The sequence below is a fragment of the Sorex fumeus genome, unplaced genomic scaffold (assembly GCF_029834395.1).
Source record: "Sorex fumeus unplaced genomic scaffold, SorFum_2.1 ptg000030l, whole genome shotgun sequence".
Lineage (NCBI taxonomy): Eukaryota > Metazoa > Chordata > Mammalia > Eulipotyphla > Soricidae > Sorex > Sorex fumeus.
This window is the reverse complement of record NW_026606087.1, coordinates 9,492,854-9,511,765: the sequence shown is the minus strand read 5'-3', so window position 1 is coordinate 9,511,765 and position 18,912 is coordinate 9,492,854. Positions and strand designations below refer to the sequence as shown.

The 18,912-nt window shown below is 40.9% G+C and overlaps 1 protein-coding gene and 1 pseudogene across 1 annotated transcript in view; one reads left to right on the top strand and one right to left on the bottom strand.

Annotated features, from left to right (window-relative positions):
• STK33 (serine/threonine kinase 33) overlaps nt 1–18,912 on the bottom strand; it is a 203,352-nt gene that overhangs the window by 34,415 nt on the left and 150,025 nt on the right. The window contains exons 5-6 of the mRNA XM_056116336.1: nt 15,673–15,777; nt 2,184–2,322 (exon numbers count right to left, since the gene is read on the bottom strand). Of these exons, the coding sequence (XP_055972311.1) occupies nt 2,184–2,322; nt 15,673–15,777 (244 nt within the window). The remainder of the gene's footprint in view (nt 1–2,183; nt 2,323–15,672; nt 15,778–18,912) is intronic.
• On the top strand, nt 3,309–3,404 carry LOC130025650 (uncharacterized; annotated as a pseudogene).

The following is an 18,912-nucleotide window of genomic DNA, read 5'->3' as shown; positions in this document are numbered from 1 at the left end:
TCAAAAAAACAAATCAAATAGTGGGAACATACTTAAGAGATACAAATAGAAGTTATAAATATATTTGACAAATTAACGTTCAATGATGAAAAATTTAATGAGAGTAAGCACAATTCTGTCCTCTTCCATTCCTTTATATTTAAATCCCTTTTCTCCATGTTTCTAACCTTTAGGATTCATTTCTTAGGCTCCCTCATCACCCATTCTTCTGCTGCCCAATGGCTGCTCTTTATGCCAAGTGCCCTATCACTGTGGAAAATGAGTCTGTTCAAGGTTAGGTACTCCCAGGAGGAGGAATATGACTCAAGTTACTAGCCCAGAAAGGTTTTCTATATCCTTAGGTCTTCAAGGAAGGAACTGCTTTTTTTAATGTAAAACAATGCCTACAGAAACATTTAACATACTGCAACTTGGTTACAAATTGGATCTATTTCAGTATATTTTTCTACAACCTCAGCTGTACACTTTCCAACTCCGTATGTTGAAAGAAAAAAAAAACAAACAAATCTTGTTGTTGAATCTCCAGTTGAATAGGTTAATGTCAGGTAGGATTTTATATACATGCAAATTATCATGCACCAAACACTTCTTTTGCAAATAACTGTTCAGTTTATATCCATAATACTATTTCCCTAGGCTTAAAAAGTTATATGTATAATTGCTGGGGAAAATGCATTTGAATGAGCCCTGGACTGCCAATTATACCTTAGCCATTTATAGTCCCCAGCCTTTGTTGTCAGAATTTTTATTGTTTTTATTGCTCTTTTTCTTACAGAAATACCACACAATTTTAATTCATATATTTTTATAATATTTTTGACCTCAAGCAGGGTGAGTCTCCCTGCTGCCTCCACTGTTCTTCTTTTCCACTGTTTTATTTGTCATTCCCACTCCTGCTGGAATAATCTTATTAAGTTCTATGAAAAATTATGTTAAGATTGTATTTGGAAATATACTTAATTTATAGCTTACTAAGGAGAAGTGATGGCATAATTAAACTTGGTTTCTCACCCTTGCAAAAACTGTTCCTTCTACATGGAAGGTCTGTCTCTTTATTGATCCCAGTTTGTATTCCTAAGCTCAAAATTTTGCTTCCCCTGTGAATTCTTTTTTGGTCCTCCAAGCCAAATGATGCACTTGCACTACCATGCTCCTTGAACTTTATATGTTTCTCCACTGGAGAAATTATCACATTGAATTACAATGTTTTCTATATTCAGCCTCCCACCAGTCTCATCTATTAATCTTTGTTACTCTAGGACCAACCATACAGTAGGAATTTCGGAAATATCTGTTGAATTGGTTCTAGAGCTAGCTCTGTCATATCCAATCATTTGATTTCACCTCTTTGGAACAAGTTTATTCTTACCTGTAAGGTGAGATGGTTCTAAAGTTACATATAAACCAACCTCACCTTGAAAGACAAAGAGAAGTACGAAGAAAACCAACAAAAGTAATACCAAGAAAGAGTAATTAGTACAGTAAGAAACATTTTAAATGTGGATTTTAACACAGTGAAACTATCTGATTTTAATGACGAATATATGTTATCAATTTAAAAACCATAGAATGAGCACTAACAACATAACGTCCTAATGTAAACTATGGGAGCTGGGTGACAATGATATACTAACATCAGCTGCAACCAATGTTTCACTCTAGGAAATGCTGATCATGGAGAGGTTTTATGTGAGTAGGGACAGATGTATGTGGCAAAATCTCTAGATTAGCCATCCAATTTTGTTATACTAACACATCTCTAAAACTAACTCTTAAAAATAATACACAAATTCTTTGGCTACATAAATTTGGGGATTTGGGATGCAAGGCAAGTGCCTTACCCACTGTACTATCATCCGGACCCTGCCCCCCACCATTTTACTTTTATTATTGTTTACTTTTGATTTAATAACGATAGGTGCTTTAGATACAAACTGTTGACTAGTACTATGTATTATTTTTCTATGTACAATGCACCTGTCAACTTGCTTCATTTTAAGTTTAAATATATATCTACAGTACTTTAATTTTTAAACGTTTTTAAAAAGAATAAAAATATTCTATAATGGTAAACATAATCTATATTTATGTGACTATGAATACTGAGTACAATTAGCCTTTAGACAAAAGTAATATCTGCATGCAAGAATTCAGTGAGCTGAACTTGATAAGCCTTTTCTTACCATTACTGTGCAGATATGCAATAGCTGATGCAAGACTTTGAATGATCCGCTTGGTCTCATTCTCAGAGAAATGCCCCTTTTTATTCAGAATTTCTTTGAGTTCTCCATCCTCACAAAGCTCCATCACAAGGTACATTTCCTTAAAATTATAAATTTAAAGAGAGAACGATTTATATAGTTGGTATCTTTAAAATGTCCTATAGCATAAACACATGTGTGTACATGTACAGAGAGCAGGAAAATTGTCAGTCAATCACCAACCCCGTCACTCAAAAATATGTATTATCAAATACAAGATAGAGTGGAGGACTGTAGAGGAATAAAGAGCAGCAAAACATAGTCTTTCCACTCCAAGAGCTCACAGATCCGTCATCATTTAATATCATGTGATGTAAGATGCATATCCCCAGTGCAGGAGGTTATACAGGAAGGGGACCTTTACTGCAGAAATGCTCCCTGAAGCAGCAACATAAAAGGTAGGTCTGAGTGCCCGAACTGGGATTATGTATGTAGGCAAGAAGAGAAATAACACATGCTATTTTCAGGCTTGGGATCTTGGTAATATCTCTTAAGAGTAACAAATCTGTTGGTGTTAATAGCACTGGAAGGTTGATAGGGCAGGAAAGAGCACAAGTGGCAAGGGGAAAGGCTAGACAGACAAGAGCTATCTAACCTTGGGTGCCAGGTCGTAAAGCACCGTTGCAAAATTTTTTTTTGTATTTTCTTCCTGTGTGCAATAAAGAAGCCGCTAAATATTTTTGGGCTAGTGCCTGGAATATGTGTATGTGGTGGGGCGACATAGGATGGAGATGTGGGGGAGAGTAGGGCTCTGGGGGGAGGTGTGTGCTCTTATTAATGCTCCATTTCTAAATGAACATTCTAAAAATAGCTAGAACCAAAGGTAAAGGTAAGGTAAAGGCCCTCCCGTTGATCATCGATTTGCTCGAGCGGGCCCAGTAACGTCTCCATTGGAGAATTTGTTGTTACTGTGTCTGGCATATCGAATACTCTCGGTAGCTTGCCGGGCTCTCCAAGAGGGGCGGAGGAATCGAACTCGGGTGGGCCATGTTGGCCGCTTGTAAGGCGAACGCCCTACCCGCTGTGCTATCGCTCCAGCCCTAGAGCGTGTTGTATGAAAGGAGAGAAGGTTAGCACTCCCCTTGACAAGGATGGAAGAGGCTTCGGCCTGCAACACGCATACGGTTAGAACCAAAGAAATTTAATAATTATGACTTTGCAGGTCATTCAGTCTTATTAGCAACTATTTAACCAATTCTTATAACATGAAAGCACTCATAAAAAAACCATAAAAAATTATTATGAATTTTTATCTGAGGGGATTGTTTTTTAAAACAAAGATACTCATTATCAATTTTTGAAACTTTTATACATATATGATTACTGGTAGACTTTTACAAACATCTTTGAGGGGTTAAGGAGGGAAATGGAGTGCTGGGGATAGAATGCAGGACCTGATACATGCAAGGTTTGTTCTCTATAACTGAATCCTTGGCCAGGTCCTTCTTCTTTAAAGTATCTATAGAGATTCATAGGAATTATCAGATTTGATGATTTTAGTTATTTCCTAAGAGGCAAATGTCATGAGCAAATTCTCAAAAGTGAGAAATTCAAACCCTTAAAAAAAATGGGGAGAAGAGATGAACAGAAAATTCCTCAAAGAAGAAACACAAATGAAAAGAAAGGTATATGGAATGATGCAGTTTATCATGAATCATCATGAAAATGCAAATCAAAACAACAAGATATCACCTCGCACCACAGAGATTGGCACTCATCAAAAAGAACAACAAGGCAAGGCGAGGATGTGGCAGAAAAGGGACCCTCACTTACTGCTGGTGGGAATATAGATTGGTTCAGCCCTTTTGGAACTCAATATGGACATTTCTCAAAGAAGTAGGAAGGGATCTTTCAAATGACCCAGCAATTTAACCCCTGGGAATGTACCCTAAGGACCTAAAAAATGGGGGACCTAAAAGCACAATACAGACAAGACATCTGCGTTCTTATGTTTATTGCCCCCTCCTGACCCCGCTCCTGGCTGTCCTCACCGGGGCCCATGGAGGGGGACGGGTTGAGTTTCCCTCCCCTCCCCGACCAGAGCTCCGGCAGCCGAAGACTTCCAGAACCAGTCACCACCATGCTGAGACCACTCTCCACATGCATGAAGGTACCGGCAGAGGAACAAAGGCATGTGGGTCCCAGGGCTGAGATCTCCAAGCCTGCTCAGATTGGGGCTGAGCATCCTCCACCCTGATCCTCTACCTTCCAGTAGGCAGGGGTCACACCCACCAACTGGCCCCCTGGTGCCATGTAATCCCATCAACGGCCAAGATCCAGAGACCATAAAACCCAGCTCCCGGAATCACACGGCCGCAAATGCGGCCACGCAACATCTTATCTCATTCTTGATCACTTGATCACTTGACTTCCCGTTAATCGTCAATTTGCTCGAGCGGGCGCCAGTAACATCTCCATTTGTCCCTGTCGTGTGCTAGAGTAGCCCAATGGCATCTGTTCGCTCTAGGAACACAAAGAGCCTCAAACCAATCGTTCATGATCTTGATGAAGAAGTCTGACCATCTGGTAGGTGCGTGGCCACGTGGTCTTTGGATGTCCCATGGAATCCAGTCAGTAACAGCTCTAGTTCAGCGGTCATCTTTAAATCTCATTACGTGACCAGCCCACCTAATTTTTGACACCTTGGCAAACAAGACAGCGTTCCTGATTCTTGATCGTTGACGGAGGTCGGAACTCCGGATTCTTTCTTTCATTTGAGTGAAACGTGATATTCCAAGCATAGCTCTTTCAATTCCACTTTGGGAGACCCGAATAGCATTCTCATTCTGTTTGCATAGGGCCCAGGTCTCTGAGGCGTATGATAATGCAGGAAGAACAATGGAATCAAAGAGATGTGCCCAGAGCGGAGGTTCTTCGTCTTCTTAGCTATTTCTTCAACGCTCTTGAAGGCATTCCAAGCCACTCTCTTCCTCCTGTGCAGCTCGGATGTCGGGTCATTTGTCATGTTGACTTGTTGACTTAGGTACACATAACTGTTGCATTCGGAGATGGTCGTTCCGTTAAGAGTGAATGGAGCGTCAGGAACGAGGCTGTTTCTCATAAACATTGTCTTCATAAGATTCAGCTGTAGTCCTACCTTTCCACACTCACGGTCAAAGTCGGCCAGCATTTGTGCCGCTTGGCTGATCTTTGGTGTTATTAAAACAATGTCATCAACAAAGTAGAGGTGGTGTAGTTGCCGACCATCTATCTTCACTCCCATTCCTTCCCATTCCAGTCATCGCATGATGTTCTCAAAGGTGTCACTGAAGAGTTTCGGTGAAATGGTATCACCCTGCCGAACTCCTCTCTTGACATCAATGATTACTGCTTTGTAGAATGGTGAAATCCTGGTAGTGAATCCATAATACAGCTCACGGAGGATCTTGATGTATTGAGTTTGAATGCCCTGATTGGCTAGGGCTTCAATGACTGCTTCCGTCTCAACAGAATCAAAGGCCTTCTTTAAATCAATGAACGTTAGACAGAGCGGCATCTTGAACTCCCGAGAAACCTCGATGAGCTTGGTTATCGTGTGGATATGGTCGATGGTGCTGAATCCTTTGCGGAACCCAGCTTGCTCACATGGCTGTCCTTCATCTAGTGTTCTGCCAATCCTATTAAGGATGACTCGAGTGAACAGCTTGTAGACGACAGACAATAGGCAGATCGGGCAATAGTTGCCAATGTCATGGATGTCTCCCTTCTTGTACAGTAGTACAGTCCTGCTGGTTTTCCATTGGGATGGAACCTTGCATTCAGACAGGTAGTGTGTGAAGAGCCGAGCCAGCATATTGATGAGTACTGACAGCAGGTTCTTCAGGTGTTCAGGTCTGACCTTGTCTGGGCCAGGTGCTGTTTGTTTCTTTACTGAGGAAATGGCGTGTCGGATTTCGGAAGGGAGAACATTGGGAATGACATATCCATCCTGTGGAATTTGGTATGTCGGCAGGTGGACATGGCTATCGAAGAGATTTGAGTAGAAGTCATGGATAATCTTCTCCATTGCCCTTCTGGAAGATGTGATAGATCCATCAGGACGTTGGAGGGCAGTCATCTTGGTCTTCTAGTTGGTGAAGGACAGGTGGGCATTACAAATACTTTTCTCAGCTTCTGCCACATCTACCAGCACTTCTGCTCTTCTCTCTTTGAGGTTTTCCTTGATCGCATCTCTGCACTGCTTTGTGAGCTCGGACGTTCGCTTGCGGATGCCTGAGGTATGCACCAAACCACATTGGCAAATAAGCTCAAGAGTTTTCGAAGACAGGTGGTTTTTTTTTTTTGTGGTTATCTTTCTCTTGGCATTCCTCGCACAATCATGGAGGTGCTGAACTAGTTGATCATATTCCTCGTCAATGTTGTCAACATTGGCATCTCCCCATGTTGCCGCAACAGTGCCAAAGAGCTCCCAGTTGGAGGTCGTTCTGGGAGTTCTCTTTTTAAACTTTGCAGCCCTCTCTCCCCGCTCTGTGAAGTAGAATTTTGCACGAAGGAGAAGGTGGTCTGATCCCATTTGGAATTTTGCGACAACAGCGACATCAGTCAGGCAAAACCATCAATTGAATATGATGTGGTCTATTTCAATGTGGAATCATCCATCGGGAGACTCCCATGTCCAAAATTTAGATTTAGCCTTCTGGAATCTTGAGTTACCATGCATGGTCTTGGTCGAAATGATGAACTCAGACAATCTCTCACGCTATTCATTCCATTCTAGGCCATGGGTCCCGATGTGAAGTTCTTCGGCTGATCTTCTCGGTCCTATCTTGGCATTAAAATCACCCACAATGATCCTTTAGAAGGTGTGGTTTTCTTTTAGAACTTCTCCAGCTCCATGTAGAACTTCTCAATTTCTCCTTCATCATAACTGGATGTTGGTGCATAGACAAGGAAGATAGAAACTGTCAGCAGTGAGCCACATCTATTCAAATGTAAACGTCCATTTCCGGTTGTTAGGCATTTGAATGAATCAATGCTCATGGCCACATTTGTGTTGACAAGGACACCTATGCCTCCGACACCTCTTTTGTCGCATGTTCCAAGGAACAATTCTTTTCCAGTGTTGAAAACAGCGTGATGAGATTGGTGCCTTCTTGTCTCGGTTAGACCAATGATGTTGTACTTGATCTTTCGCGCTTGTAGCATCAGGTCCTCGATGGATGCATCTGGTGCTAGCATGTACGCCAGCAGCCTAGTTCGGCTTTGAGATTTTATTGGCCTCTCCTCGCAAGCTATCCATTGTGTATTCAATATGCCAAAACCAGTAATTATAATGGGTCTCATTCCCCTGACCCTGAAGGCATCACCGGTAATCTCATTCTTACTCTGGACAAACCCAGCAGGTTACTGAATGTAACTTGCCCACATGGCAGAGTCTGGCAAACTCCCTGTGGTGTACCCAATATGCCAAATTCCAGTAACAAATGATGGGTCTCATTCTCCTAAGCCTGAAAGAGCCTTGAATATGGCACTTTTTAAAAATCTCAGGACTAGGACGAAGGAGATGTTACTGGGGCCTGCTCGAGGCAATCGATGAACAACAGGATGGTCATGATCGTCATGTTTATTGCAGCACTGTTCACAACAGCCAAAACCTGGAAACCACCTAAGTGTTCAAGAAGAGATGACTGGATAAAGAAGCTGCATGTGCACAATGGAATATTACTTGGTTGCAAGAAAAAGATGAAGTCATGCCATTTTCAGATATATGAATGGCTCTGGAGAGTTGCATGCTGAGTGAAGAAAGTCAAAGGGAGCAGGACAGACACAGAATGATCTCACTCCTAGGTGGGATATAAAGAAGCATAGGAGGGGAATAACTAATGAACAATGGCAATGGAAATAAAGAGCGGGAGAAGTGGTCCTTAGTAGGAAGTTTGCTTCTGTGAAGGGAGGGAAAATCAGTCAGTAAAAGGACTATGACCCTGGGAGAGGGAAGTAGTCACTCTGGACAAGAAGTGGGTGCTTAAACGAGGCAAAATGATTCTCTTTGATACCCTCTTGGTAACAGTTTTGTAAATCACTGTGCCTAATAGGGAAAAGTGAAAAAAAAATGCTTGTCATAGTGTCAGGCAGGGAGTGGGAGGGGAACTGGGACACTGGTGGAGGAAAGTGACCACTAATGGGACTGGTGTTTGAACACCTGAAACTTAATCATGATTAACTCTGTAATTCCTGGTTATTTAATAAAAACATTAAAGTTAAAATGTGAGAAATAGCAAATGCGACTCTGGATTATTTATTCTTATAAAATACTCAAGCCATACAAATATGCAGAAAACGCTTTTGTATTCCTCTCTCACTTGGAAAATGGATGAGAAGGTAATGCCCTGAATTCCAGAAGTGTGGAAATATTATCACTTTCATTACAATCAGAATAAAGATCAATTAAGAGGCAAGATATGTGTGTACTAGTTGCTGCCATGCGTGGCATGATCCCAAATAAGTCTCCCAACATCTATGAATCAGAATTGCCACCACAAAATGAGAAGGATGACAATCAGGCCATCTCCAATATCCTTTTCTGACTTGGTTACTTTGTAATGCCACGATAACGAACTAACATGCTCCAAGCTATTTGGGAGCAGAGATTTTAGAATAGACAATCTATGGTACTTTTAAAGTTTAGATGGTTTTGTGTATTTTCCTACTTAGCAGCGTCTTTACCGTTAGCAATAAGATAGTTTCTCAGGGATATATCATGCATCTTTCACATGTAATGTTTTTCTGACTTGGTTTTCAGTTTATCCAAGATTTCTGAAGTCAAAAGTGTCACCATTTGTTCATGAGACTTGCTGCTCTTGCACATCACACCGGCTAGTTCTGAGGCATCTCGGCGGCTGGATGGAGATGGATGGAGGCCTGAGCAGCCACCCCTGCTTCCTACTGCTAGAATTGTGATGGGTCTGGAAGCAGCCCTATTCATGGACTTTAGGATTTTACTTTCCAATAAAGTTATACATGTCATGAAATATTACTTTTAATTTTTTCAGCTATTAAAATATAAGAAACTTAGCTTATAGCCTACAAAAACTCTAAACATCAGCTGAGATTTGTCTCATATGCCACAGTGTGCATGTTTATCTGTTTATCAAGGGTAGATGTGAGGTGTAGAACTAAGTCAAGGAATAAAGAAGACTCTGTGACTGAGAAGTCTGGGTTCAACGGGACCCGGAGCAGAGATCCCCTGCCCATTTCTTTCTGTCTCCAGCGACCCAGCAGTCACACCCATAAGCCACCTCTGGCTGGTGCCAGATAATCTTGTCATTGACGACCATCCAGATTGCATGTTCTTCTCTCCCAGAAGGGAACATAACATGACACCTGCCATAGCCATGCCACCGGACCCTGCGCCAGGCTGTTTCACTAGGGGCACCCCGGGGGGGGGGTGCAGGTGAGAGCCCTCCCCACCCCAAGGGACCCAGCCTCGGCAGCTGAAAAACCTCCAGAACCCAACCACTGCCATGCTTAAGGCAGCTCCCCACATGCTCACGCTGAGCCTCAAGCACAAGTCAACCTATTCCTGGACACATCATAAGACACACCCTACCCATACTCTAAGAATACCATACCACACCATATTTGATGGGTTTCAAGTAGTAGGCAACCAATCATAGAGGGGGAATATATATATATATATATATATGTATATATATATATATATATATATCACGGTCACGGTCCTCCCGTTGTTCATCGATTTGCTTGAGCGGGCCCAGTAATGTCTCCATTGTGAGACTTGTTGTTACTGTGTTTGGCATATTGAATATAACATGGGTAGCTTGCCAGGCTTTGCCGTGCGGGCGAGATACTCTTGGTAGCTTGCCAGGCTCTCCGAGAGGGGTGGAGGAATGAAACTCGGGTCGGCCATGTTGGCTGCGTGCTATATACACGGAAGTTCACAAGACTCAACCTTTAACAACATGTTAGTTATATCTTATAGAAGGTCCTAATGGCCCCTATCGAAATAGAACAATCTTCACACTCTTTCCTCTATGAATACTTTTTTTGTAGCATTTTCAGTGGTTTTTCATAACAAACAATACAAAAATATGTTATTTCGTTTCTGCTTTGGGAGAGTTATTGGGGTTTAGGATGGAAACATCCCGAATAAGGTGGTGGGAAGGTGTAATAATGGTGAGATTGATGTTTGAATATTAAATGTAACCAAATATTGTGAACTAATTTTTAAAATAAAATATTTTTTAAAAAAGAAGTAAAGGAGAAAAGTATATGAAAAATATTTAGGAGTAAGAAACAAAAGGACTTAAAATAAATATAATATGAGTAATAAAAAGCCATGAACAAAATACTCATCCCGTATTTGCTGTTTTGGGTAACATTGCTTTAGTTATTTCAACAGTCACCTGTTGAGTCAAAAAGACTCACAGCTGGGTGTGGCCCAACACCTCTCCCAATAAGACCCTCCCGCTGAACCTTCTGTCAAAAATAAGACTCACAGTCAACTGAAATGCAAATATTTGTTCAATTTGCAAGCATGAAAAACAGAAAGAGAAGGTGACTGTCCTTTTTTTCTGTAGTCAAAACTCTGGTTCACTAAACCTCAACATGCTTTAGAATTTCAAAATTAAATAATTCTGCAAAGTCTGACACAAAAATAAGCTATTGAATTAGGTCAGACTTTTCCCCACTGACAACACTATAGGGATCACTGAATGATGAACTATAGAGAAGAACAGTTGGAAAAGCAAAGTTAACAACTTAAATGACTAATTTTAAATATGTAAACTAAAAAAACTTATATTAATACAAATTATTAAAAGTATGGGCTGGAGCGATAGCACAGCGGTAGGGCATTTGCCTTGCATGCGGCCAACATGGCTGACCCGAGTTCGATTCCTCTGCCCCTCTCGGAGAGCCTGGCAAGCTACCGAGAGTATCTCGCCCACAAGGCAGAGCCTGGCAAGCTCCCCATGAAGTATTCGATACGCCAAACACAGTAACAACAAAGTCTCCAATGGAGACGTTACTGGGCCCGCTCGAGCAAATCGATGAACAACGGGAGGGTCTTTTATTAAAAGTATGTTTATAATTAAAAAATAATTTTGTATATATGGACAACATTTGAACGGACAACTTGTAACAAAGACTGCTCAGTAGCTGTGCTATGACCTAAGTAACTTCCATTAATTTTTTTTTCTTTTTGGCTTTTTTGTGTCGTACCCGGCAATGCACAAGGGTTACTCCTGGCTCTGCACTCAGGAATTACTCATGACAGTGCTCGGTGGACTATATGAGAAGCTGGGGATCGAACGCCGGTGAGCCAAGTGCAAGGCAAATGCACTACCTGCTATACTATCACTCCAGCCCTCTTCTATTAATTTTTAAGACAGTTTCAGTGGAAAGTTTAAGTAGCATTTATGTGAGATGGGGGAAAGAGGGAAGGAATGTCTGATCTATGTGATTCAATGGCAAGCAATACATTAAAAGACAATCACAGATGATAGTTCCCTTTGTTCTCAAAACTATTCCATAGCCTCCACTCCAACTTGTGTCCAGATAAGTAATGGCAAGACCGGACTTACCCTTCCTCCTAAAACTTAAGAAATAGTTGGAGTGAAAGCTCAAAGGGCTAAAGTGCATGCATGATATAAACCAGACCCTGAGTTCAATTCCTGGCACTGCATGACCCTCCTAGCCAGCACCACTGGGTATAAGCCAGGTGGCCCCAGCACCATTGAGCACAAGTGGTACTATATCCCTCAGATCTGAGCACTGAACTGTTAGGTTCACACAGGCAGACTGAGTATCACTGGGAATGTACTGCAGTGCTTTAGGCACTACTTGAGAGCCCCCTGATATGAACAAAACATATAGAACAATAATTTTCATATAACAGACAACATACAACAGTAATCCAAGAGAAATAGGAAAGATATGAGATAGACCCCAGAGTAATCCTGGATTATTGTCTGGAGAATTTCTAGGCCATTTGAGCAAGCCCAGAAATCTCTTACTTGAGGAGATGAAGCTGAGTAGTCCAAGAAGGCTGACAATTAAAGTTCAAGGACAGTTGATGAGAAAACTACACACAGAAAAACTGAAGTTTTGTAGAGGGTCCTCCTTAAGTCTTCTGCAGAGTGCATTATTAGTACACGTGTTTAAGGAAATGAACTGAAGCTGGGGATGGGAATTGGGGTATGCATGCAAAAATAGAGGAACACTCACTGAAGCTTACACAGTCAGGGTTGCATGGCCAAGGAAGAGTTTGTATTCCTATTAGCCTGAGTGGAAAATCTTATAGTTATGGGCACTGGATCCATACAAGACTCTTATCAGATTATTAAAAAAATTTATCCCTAGGCCAAAGGCTTCTCTAGTGCCACCTAACAATGCTTAACACAAGCTTCAAAAGTTCCAAACTATGTCTAAATAACTTAACTTTCCTGGAATAAAGTTCAAGAAAAGTTATAAAGATGAAGTATTCAACATTCAATTAAAATTTAACAGAAGCAAAAAATACCAAACACACAGAAAAAAATTATGATCATGATCATCCTGTTGTTCGTCGATTGCCTCGAGCAGGCACCAGTAACGTCTCCTTCATCCTAGCCCTGAGATTTTGAAAAGTGCCATATTCAAGGCTCTTTCAGATTTAGGAGAATGAGACCCATCATTGTTACTGGTATTTGGCATATTGGGTATGCCACGGGGAGTTTGCCAGACTCTGCTGTGTGGGCAGGTTACATTTGGTAGCCTGCCAGGTTGTCCAAAGTAAGAATGAGATAATAAGATGTCGCGTGGCCACATTTGCAGCCGCGTGCACCCGGGAGAAAAAAATAACAAAACCAATCAAGAAATAACATAGATAATAGAATAGAAAAAAATTAAAATTCTTATTATTATATTTAAGGAGGAAGTATTGGACATGTTTAAACAGGAAAGATTTTTTAAAAGACCCATATCAAATTTCCACTGGAGGAAATAAACAGCACATGGTAGCACTGTAGCATTGTCCTCACGTTGTTCATCGATTTGCTCGAGCGGGCCCAGTAACGTCTCTATTGTGACGTTACTATGTTTGGCATATCGAATACATCATGGGTAGTTTGCCAGGCTTTGCCGTGTGGGCAAGATACTCGATAGCTTGCAGGCTCTCTCTCCAAGAGGGGCGGAGAAATCAAACCTGGCTCGGTGGGCCAGCAGCTTGCAAGGCAAACGCCCTACCCGCTGTGCTATCGCTCCAGCCCATGATACAAAAAATAAACAAGATTGGGGCCAGAGCGATAGCACAATGAGTAGGGAGCTTGCGTTGCATGAAGCCAACCCAGTATCCCATATTGTCCTCCAAACCTCTGAGTTATTCCTTGGTGCAGAGCCAGGAGTAACTCCTGAACATCACTGGGTATCACCACAAAACAAAAAACAGTTTTTTTTTAAAGATTACTAGCACAGTGGTAGGGTGTTTGCCTTGCATGCAGCCAACATGGCCGACCCGAGTTCGAGTCCTCCGCCCCTCTCGGAGAGCCTGGCAAGCTACTAAGAGTATCTCACCCACACGGCAGAGCCTGGCAAGCCACCCGTGATGTATTCGATATGCCAAACACAGTAACAACAAAATCTCCAAGGGAGACGTTACTGGGCCCGCTCGAGCAAATCGATGAACAACGGGAGGGCCTTTACCTTTACCTTTTACTAACTTTGAAGACACTGAAACAAAAACTGTGCTTAGTGAAATAAGATGAGAACAATATTGAATAAATGAACAGAAGATCAGTATACTGTGAGTTATATCAAACAACCTAAGATGTGTCCTTAGAGTACTCAAAGTGAGACAACGCAAAGGAAAACTTAATAAAAACCAAATTTAGGTAAATTTGGTAAATATAACAAACTCACAGATTTAAGAGACTTAATGAATCCCACCACAAGAGGCAGTACAAGTCTCCCTTTTAATAACAGCAGGTTCTATACTACTATCACTTCTGCTAGTTGTTCTTTACTGCCTTCTATTTCTCTCCTGAAAGTTTTAATATCCAGACATTTTTTGTTCTTATTATTATCTATTCGGTTTTTTTTTATTTCACAAGTCTCTTTACCTTTAAGAAAATGACACAAAGACAGAACATAACCAATTAATTGAAACTGATAATAAAGAGTAAAACAAAGATAATTAGGGGTAAACAAACCACAATTCTAAAACTAGAAAGAATAGAAGAGACTTTTGGTATCATTGCCCAAAATTATTTTCTTACAGGATAACTGTAGTCTTTATTCCTGTAGGATAACTGTAGTCTTTAATCGTTATTAAGCTACTAAGCGCTCTTAATGAATTAAACACAATGTAATCACCTAAAATGACAGTGCTTTAGAGACTGACAAGAGAAATTATGAACAGTTGCTAACAATGAAAAAGAAGCTTTATATACACTTTCTTATTTAATCCTTTAACTATCAAGGTCAATATTATTAGACCCATTTTATAGATGAGGACATATATTGGGTTGGAGCGATAGCACAGCGGTAGGGCATTTGCCTTACAAGCGGCCAACATGGCCGACCCAAGTTCGATTCCTCCACCCCTCTCGGAGAGCCCGGCAAGTTACCGAGAGTATCTTGCCCGCACAGCAGAGCCTGGCAAGCTACCCGTGACGTATTCGATATGCCAAACACAGTAAGTAACAACAAGTCTCATGATGGAGACGTTACTGGGCCCGCTCGAGCAAATCGGTGAACAATGGGAGGACCGTGACCGTGACCTTTATAGATGAGGAAAGTTAGAAAGAGTTATTATGTAATCTGTTAATGGTCTTATAGTAACAAAGGCAAAATTCAAATATACAGACAATCTGACCTTAAAATCCCCAAGTGTCACTTTACTACACTGCCTTTAAGTAGAAAAACATCCAAACCCTTAAGCAGTAAATAATCTAGGGACCAAAGGGCAAATACCCCAAGCTTCTAAATGAAAATGATAGGCATTTAGAGAGAGGAATGGAAAACATCCAGGGAAGATGGGAGAATAATCGTAATAGTATAGGTACAGAAACAAAATATCTTCTACATAATTTTAAATACACCCACGTCAACTTTATCATGAAGCTAACCTTGCAAACTTATGACATTTCCAGAGATTCTAATGGGAAAAGCAAGAACCAAAACAATAGAAAAGTCACTTCTAAGAAAGTTCTAGTCACTGTTTAGCTGTGTATGAAGTTTTAATTTTAAACTTTTTTCAACATGCCATTCAGAAATATAACCAAAAAAAACAGAAATATAACAAAAAATACATATCTAATCATCTGATACCCACCTACATAATAACAACAAAATCCTGTGGAATGCTCTCACCAAATTTCAGTGTTAGACCAGGCCAAGGACAAAACCAACCCAGGGGATGAGATTCATTTTGTAGACAAATTTCAAAATGCAGCACAAAATAAAGCCTTACCTTAGAAGTCTCAAACACTTGTTCCAAATGTATGATGTGTGCATGTTTCACACTTTTTAGGATGTTCACCTCTCGTTCAAGTAACTTCACAGCACCACTTCCAGCCTTAAATAATGAGGAAATATAGCTCTACATATGAATGTTACTATTACAAAGCTCAATTTAAAAGTCAATTACTTTGTATTTTTCTCAACATTTTCTTGAGAAGTTTCCATATCAAAGATTATCAAGAACCTTTGTCTGGAGTCTCCAGAAGCCTGGAATCCTCCCCACCCCCAGCACACACACACACACACACACACACACACACACACACACACACACACGGCCCCAGTTTGTTAGTCTCCATGTGTGCTACCTTGCCTCTCCTAATGTCCACCACCTTCTACCCCTTCCAAGGTGAGGACCCATGCTTGGACTCCTCAGAATCTCCCCAGAATCTGTCTGAAGCCCCACCTAGGACTTCTGCCAAGTTCTTCTCCACCTTTTGAGGGAGCTGTGGCCTCAGACATAATAAAATAGTGGAGGAACCCACCTATATTAAAGGACAATAACAACCCCAAGCAGAGCGTTCTCTTTAATCTCATGAATGAGGATTTCAAAATCACAGTGATTAAGATAACTGTTGAAGGAAACAATAAAGGAGAATTTCAACAAGGGAAAATCTATGAGGATACTCTAAATAGATATTGCCAATCTGAAGAACATAGAATAAAAGAATACAATAAAGAAAATGAGTGGAGTGATAAAAGCAAAGGAACACATCAGTGAAATAGAAGGAAAAATGCAAAACTTTTTGAAATGAACAAAAAGGAACAAATAGAAGTTAAGAAAATATCATAGAACAATGGAACAGTCTACAGAGAAATAGCTTCTGGGTTCAGGGGCCCCAAGAAAAGAAAGAGATAGGGAAAGAAGTTATGGCAACACCGATTATAGTAGAAAACTTGACCAATTTGAGTATCAACTTAGATGGCAAAACTCAGGAAGCTCAGGGAATAGAAAATAAAATAAACCAAAACAGAAATACTCCAAGACACATAGCAATTAAAATGACAAGAGCCAAAGAAAACTATATTAAGGGTAGTCAGAGAAAACCCAAAAATTAAGCATAATGGAGCCTCCATAAAATTCACAGATCTTTTGAATGAAACCCAGAAGGTAAAAAGGAAATGGCATGATATATCTATGATATATTTATTCAGTAATAAAATAAGCATGGGCTGGAGCAATAGCACAGTGGTAGGGCGTTTGCCTTGTGTGCGACCGGCTTGGCAGAGCCGGGTTCGATTCCTCCGCCCCTCTCAGAGAGCCCGGCAAGCTACCGAGAGTATCTCACCCGCACGGCAAAGCCTGGCAAGTTCCCCGTGATGTATTCGATATGCCAAACATGGTAACAACAAGTCTCAGGATGGAGACGTTACTGGGCCCACTCGAGCAAATTGATGAATAATGGGATGACAGTGACCGTGACCGAAAATAAGCATACAAACACAAATATCTTACCAGTAAGGTTAATATTCTAGTTAAATGGTATAATACAAAATCTCACTGACAACACCTAAAAAAAAAATTCTTGGTCACTAAATGAGCATTGGAAAAAAGCACTAAATGGTCTCATATTACAGGTGAATCAAACAAAGTCTAATTAAAAAATAAATCCATATAAAAAGGTGGTATTAAATTATATTATTTCAATAACTGTTAAATGTCAATAACCGCACCAAACAAAAAGTACAGAGTGGCTGGAAGAATCAGAAAAACAAAACCAACTCCTCCCAATGACATAAGACACACCTGAATTGTCACAATGAGCACAGATTCAGTATAAAAGACAAAGACAATTGTACAGGCAAATAGTAAGCTAAAACAAGGGGAAAAAAGGGTGGGAGTAGGAAAAGCTAGTATTATTTCAGAATAAAAATCAACTTTAGTCTAAAAACAGTAGACATGTGTTGGATAACATTGGGTTGTCCTTGCTCCTCCTCAGGGAGCTTAAGGTTTATTGAGCTACACCCACAAGAGTACCTTCGAGGCACACCCAGTTCCATCAAGCACTAATAACCTTATATTGCTTTTCTCTTTCCTTTATGTCATTTCCATGGTTTATTTAGCAATGTTCTTTTTGTATAGACACAGGAAGACAGTTGATGCTATGCTTTGTAACATGGGAGTAAATTGACTCCAAAACAATATTTAGTCCTGGGCATCCATATTTACTTGACTGTAAGATTCAGTTGCCTTAGTTCCTATCACTCTAAGAGCAGGGTCCATATGAGGAACTGGATGGACCCAGGGCAAGTTATGATCTACCCTGGCATTGAAATGGGCCAGGTCAAGTGCCATAATACTTAACTATAAGTTGAGAGTATAATCGTGGACAAATTTTGTCATGACCCAAAAAGAAATAACTGAATAAGTAAGAAGTAAGAAATAACCCCTACTGGGGTTAGGAAAGACTAACCTGGCCTGAAGACTGTGGTCTGAATATACAGTGAGATGTCCCCAGGAAGAGCCAACCTTTAAGCTTAATATATTCCTTAGTGTGTTCACACAAAATGACTAGAAATATTATAAGAAGTAAAATTATTATGATTGCTTAAATGGATTACCAGCTGAGGAAAGGATAAAGCATACACCCTGGATAAAATCCGGCCCTTGAGTGGATCTCCTAGTAATCTGGAGTGCTGACTCCTCAGATGAGATTTTGTCCCTGAGTAAATCTCCTGCAGGAGTGGCTTTACCTCCGCTTGTTGTTATGATAATGTTCAACCCCGCCTTTGTATATACCCACCCTTCATGATTTCTATATAACTATGCTGTAAGGGGTAAGAGGGTACTAGAAAGTTGGGACTAGACGTTGAGAAGTAGAGGAGGAGAACAGAGACTTTGGAACTTTGAGGACAAGAATATGAGGACTATGAGGAGACTATGAGACTAAAACGAGATGAGGAAGAAGGTACAACGAAGTAGAGGTCTTTGAGGTCTACTAGGGGACTACGATGATGGAACTATGATGACTGGGACTACAACCAAAACTACAACTACGACTGTGCCATAAGGGGAGAGATAGGATGACGCTGGGGAGGAGAGAAAAATAAACTGCTGACTAGCCTGGGACCTAGTTCCAGTGTCTCCGTTCCCCCATTCTTTGTCCATCCATTGCTGCTGTCGCCCGTGGACCGGCCTGGGGAGGTGGTTCTCAGCTACCGATTGTTGGAGTCCCTCGTGTGCCTGCGC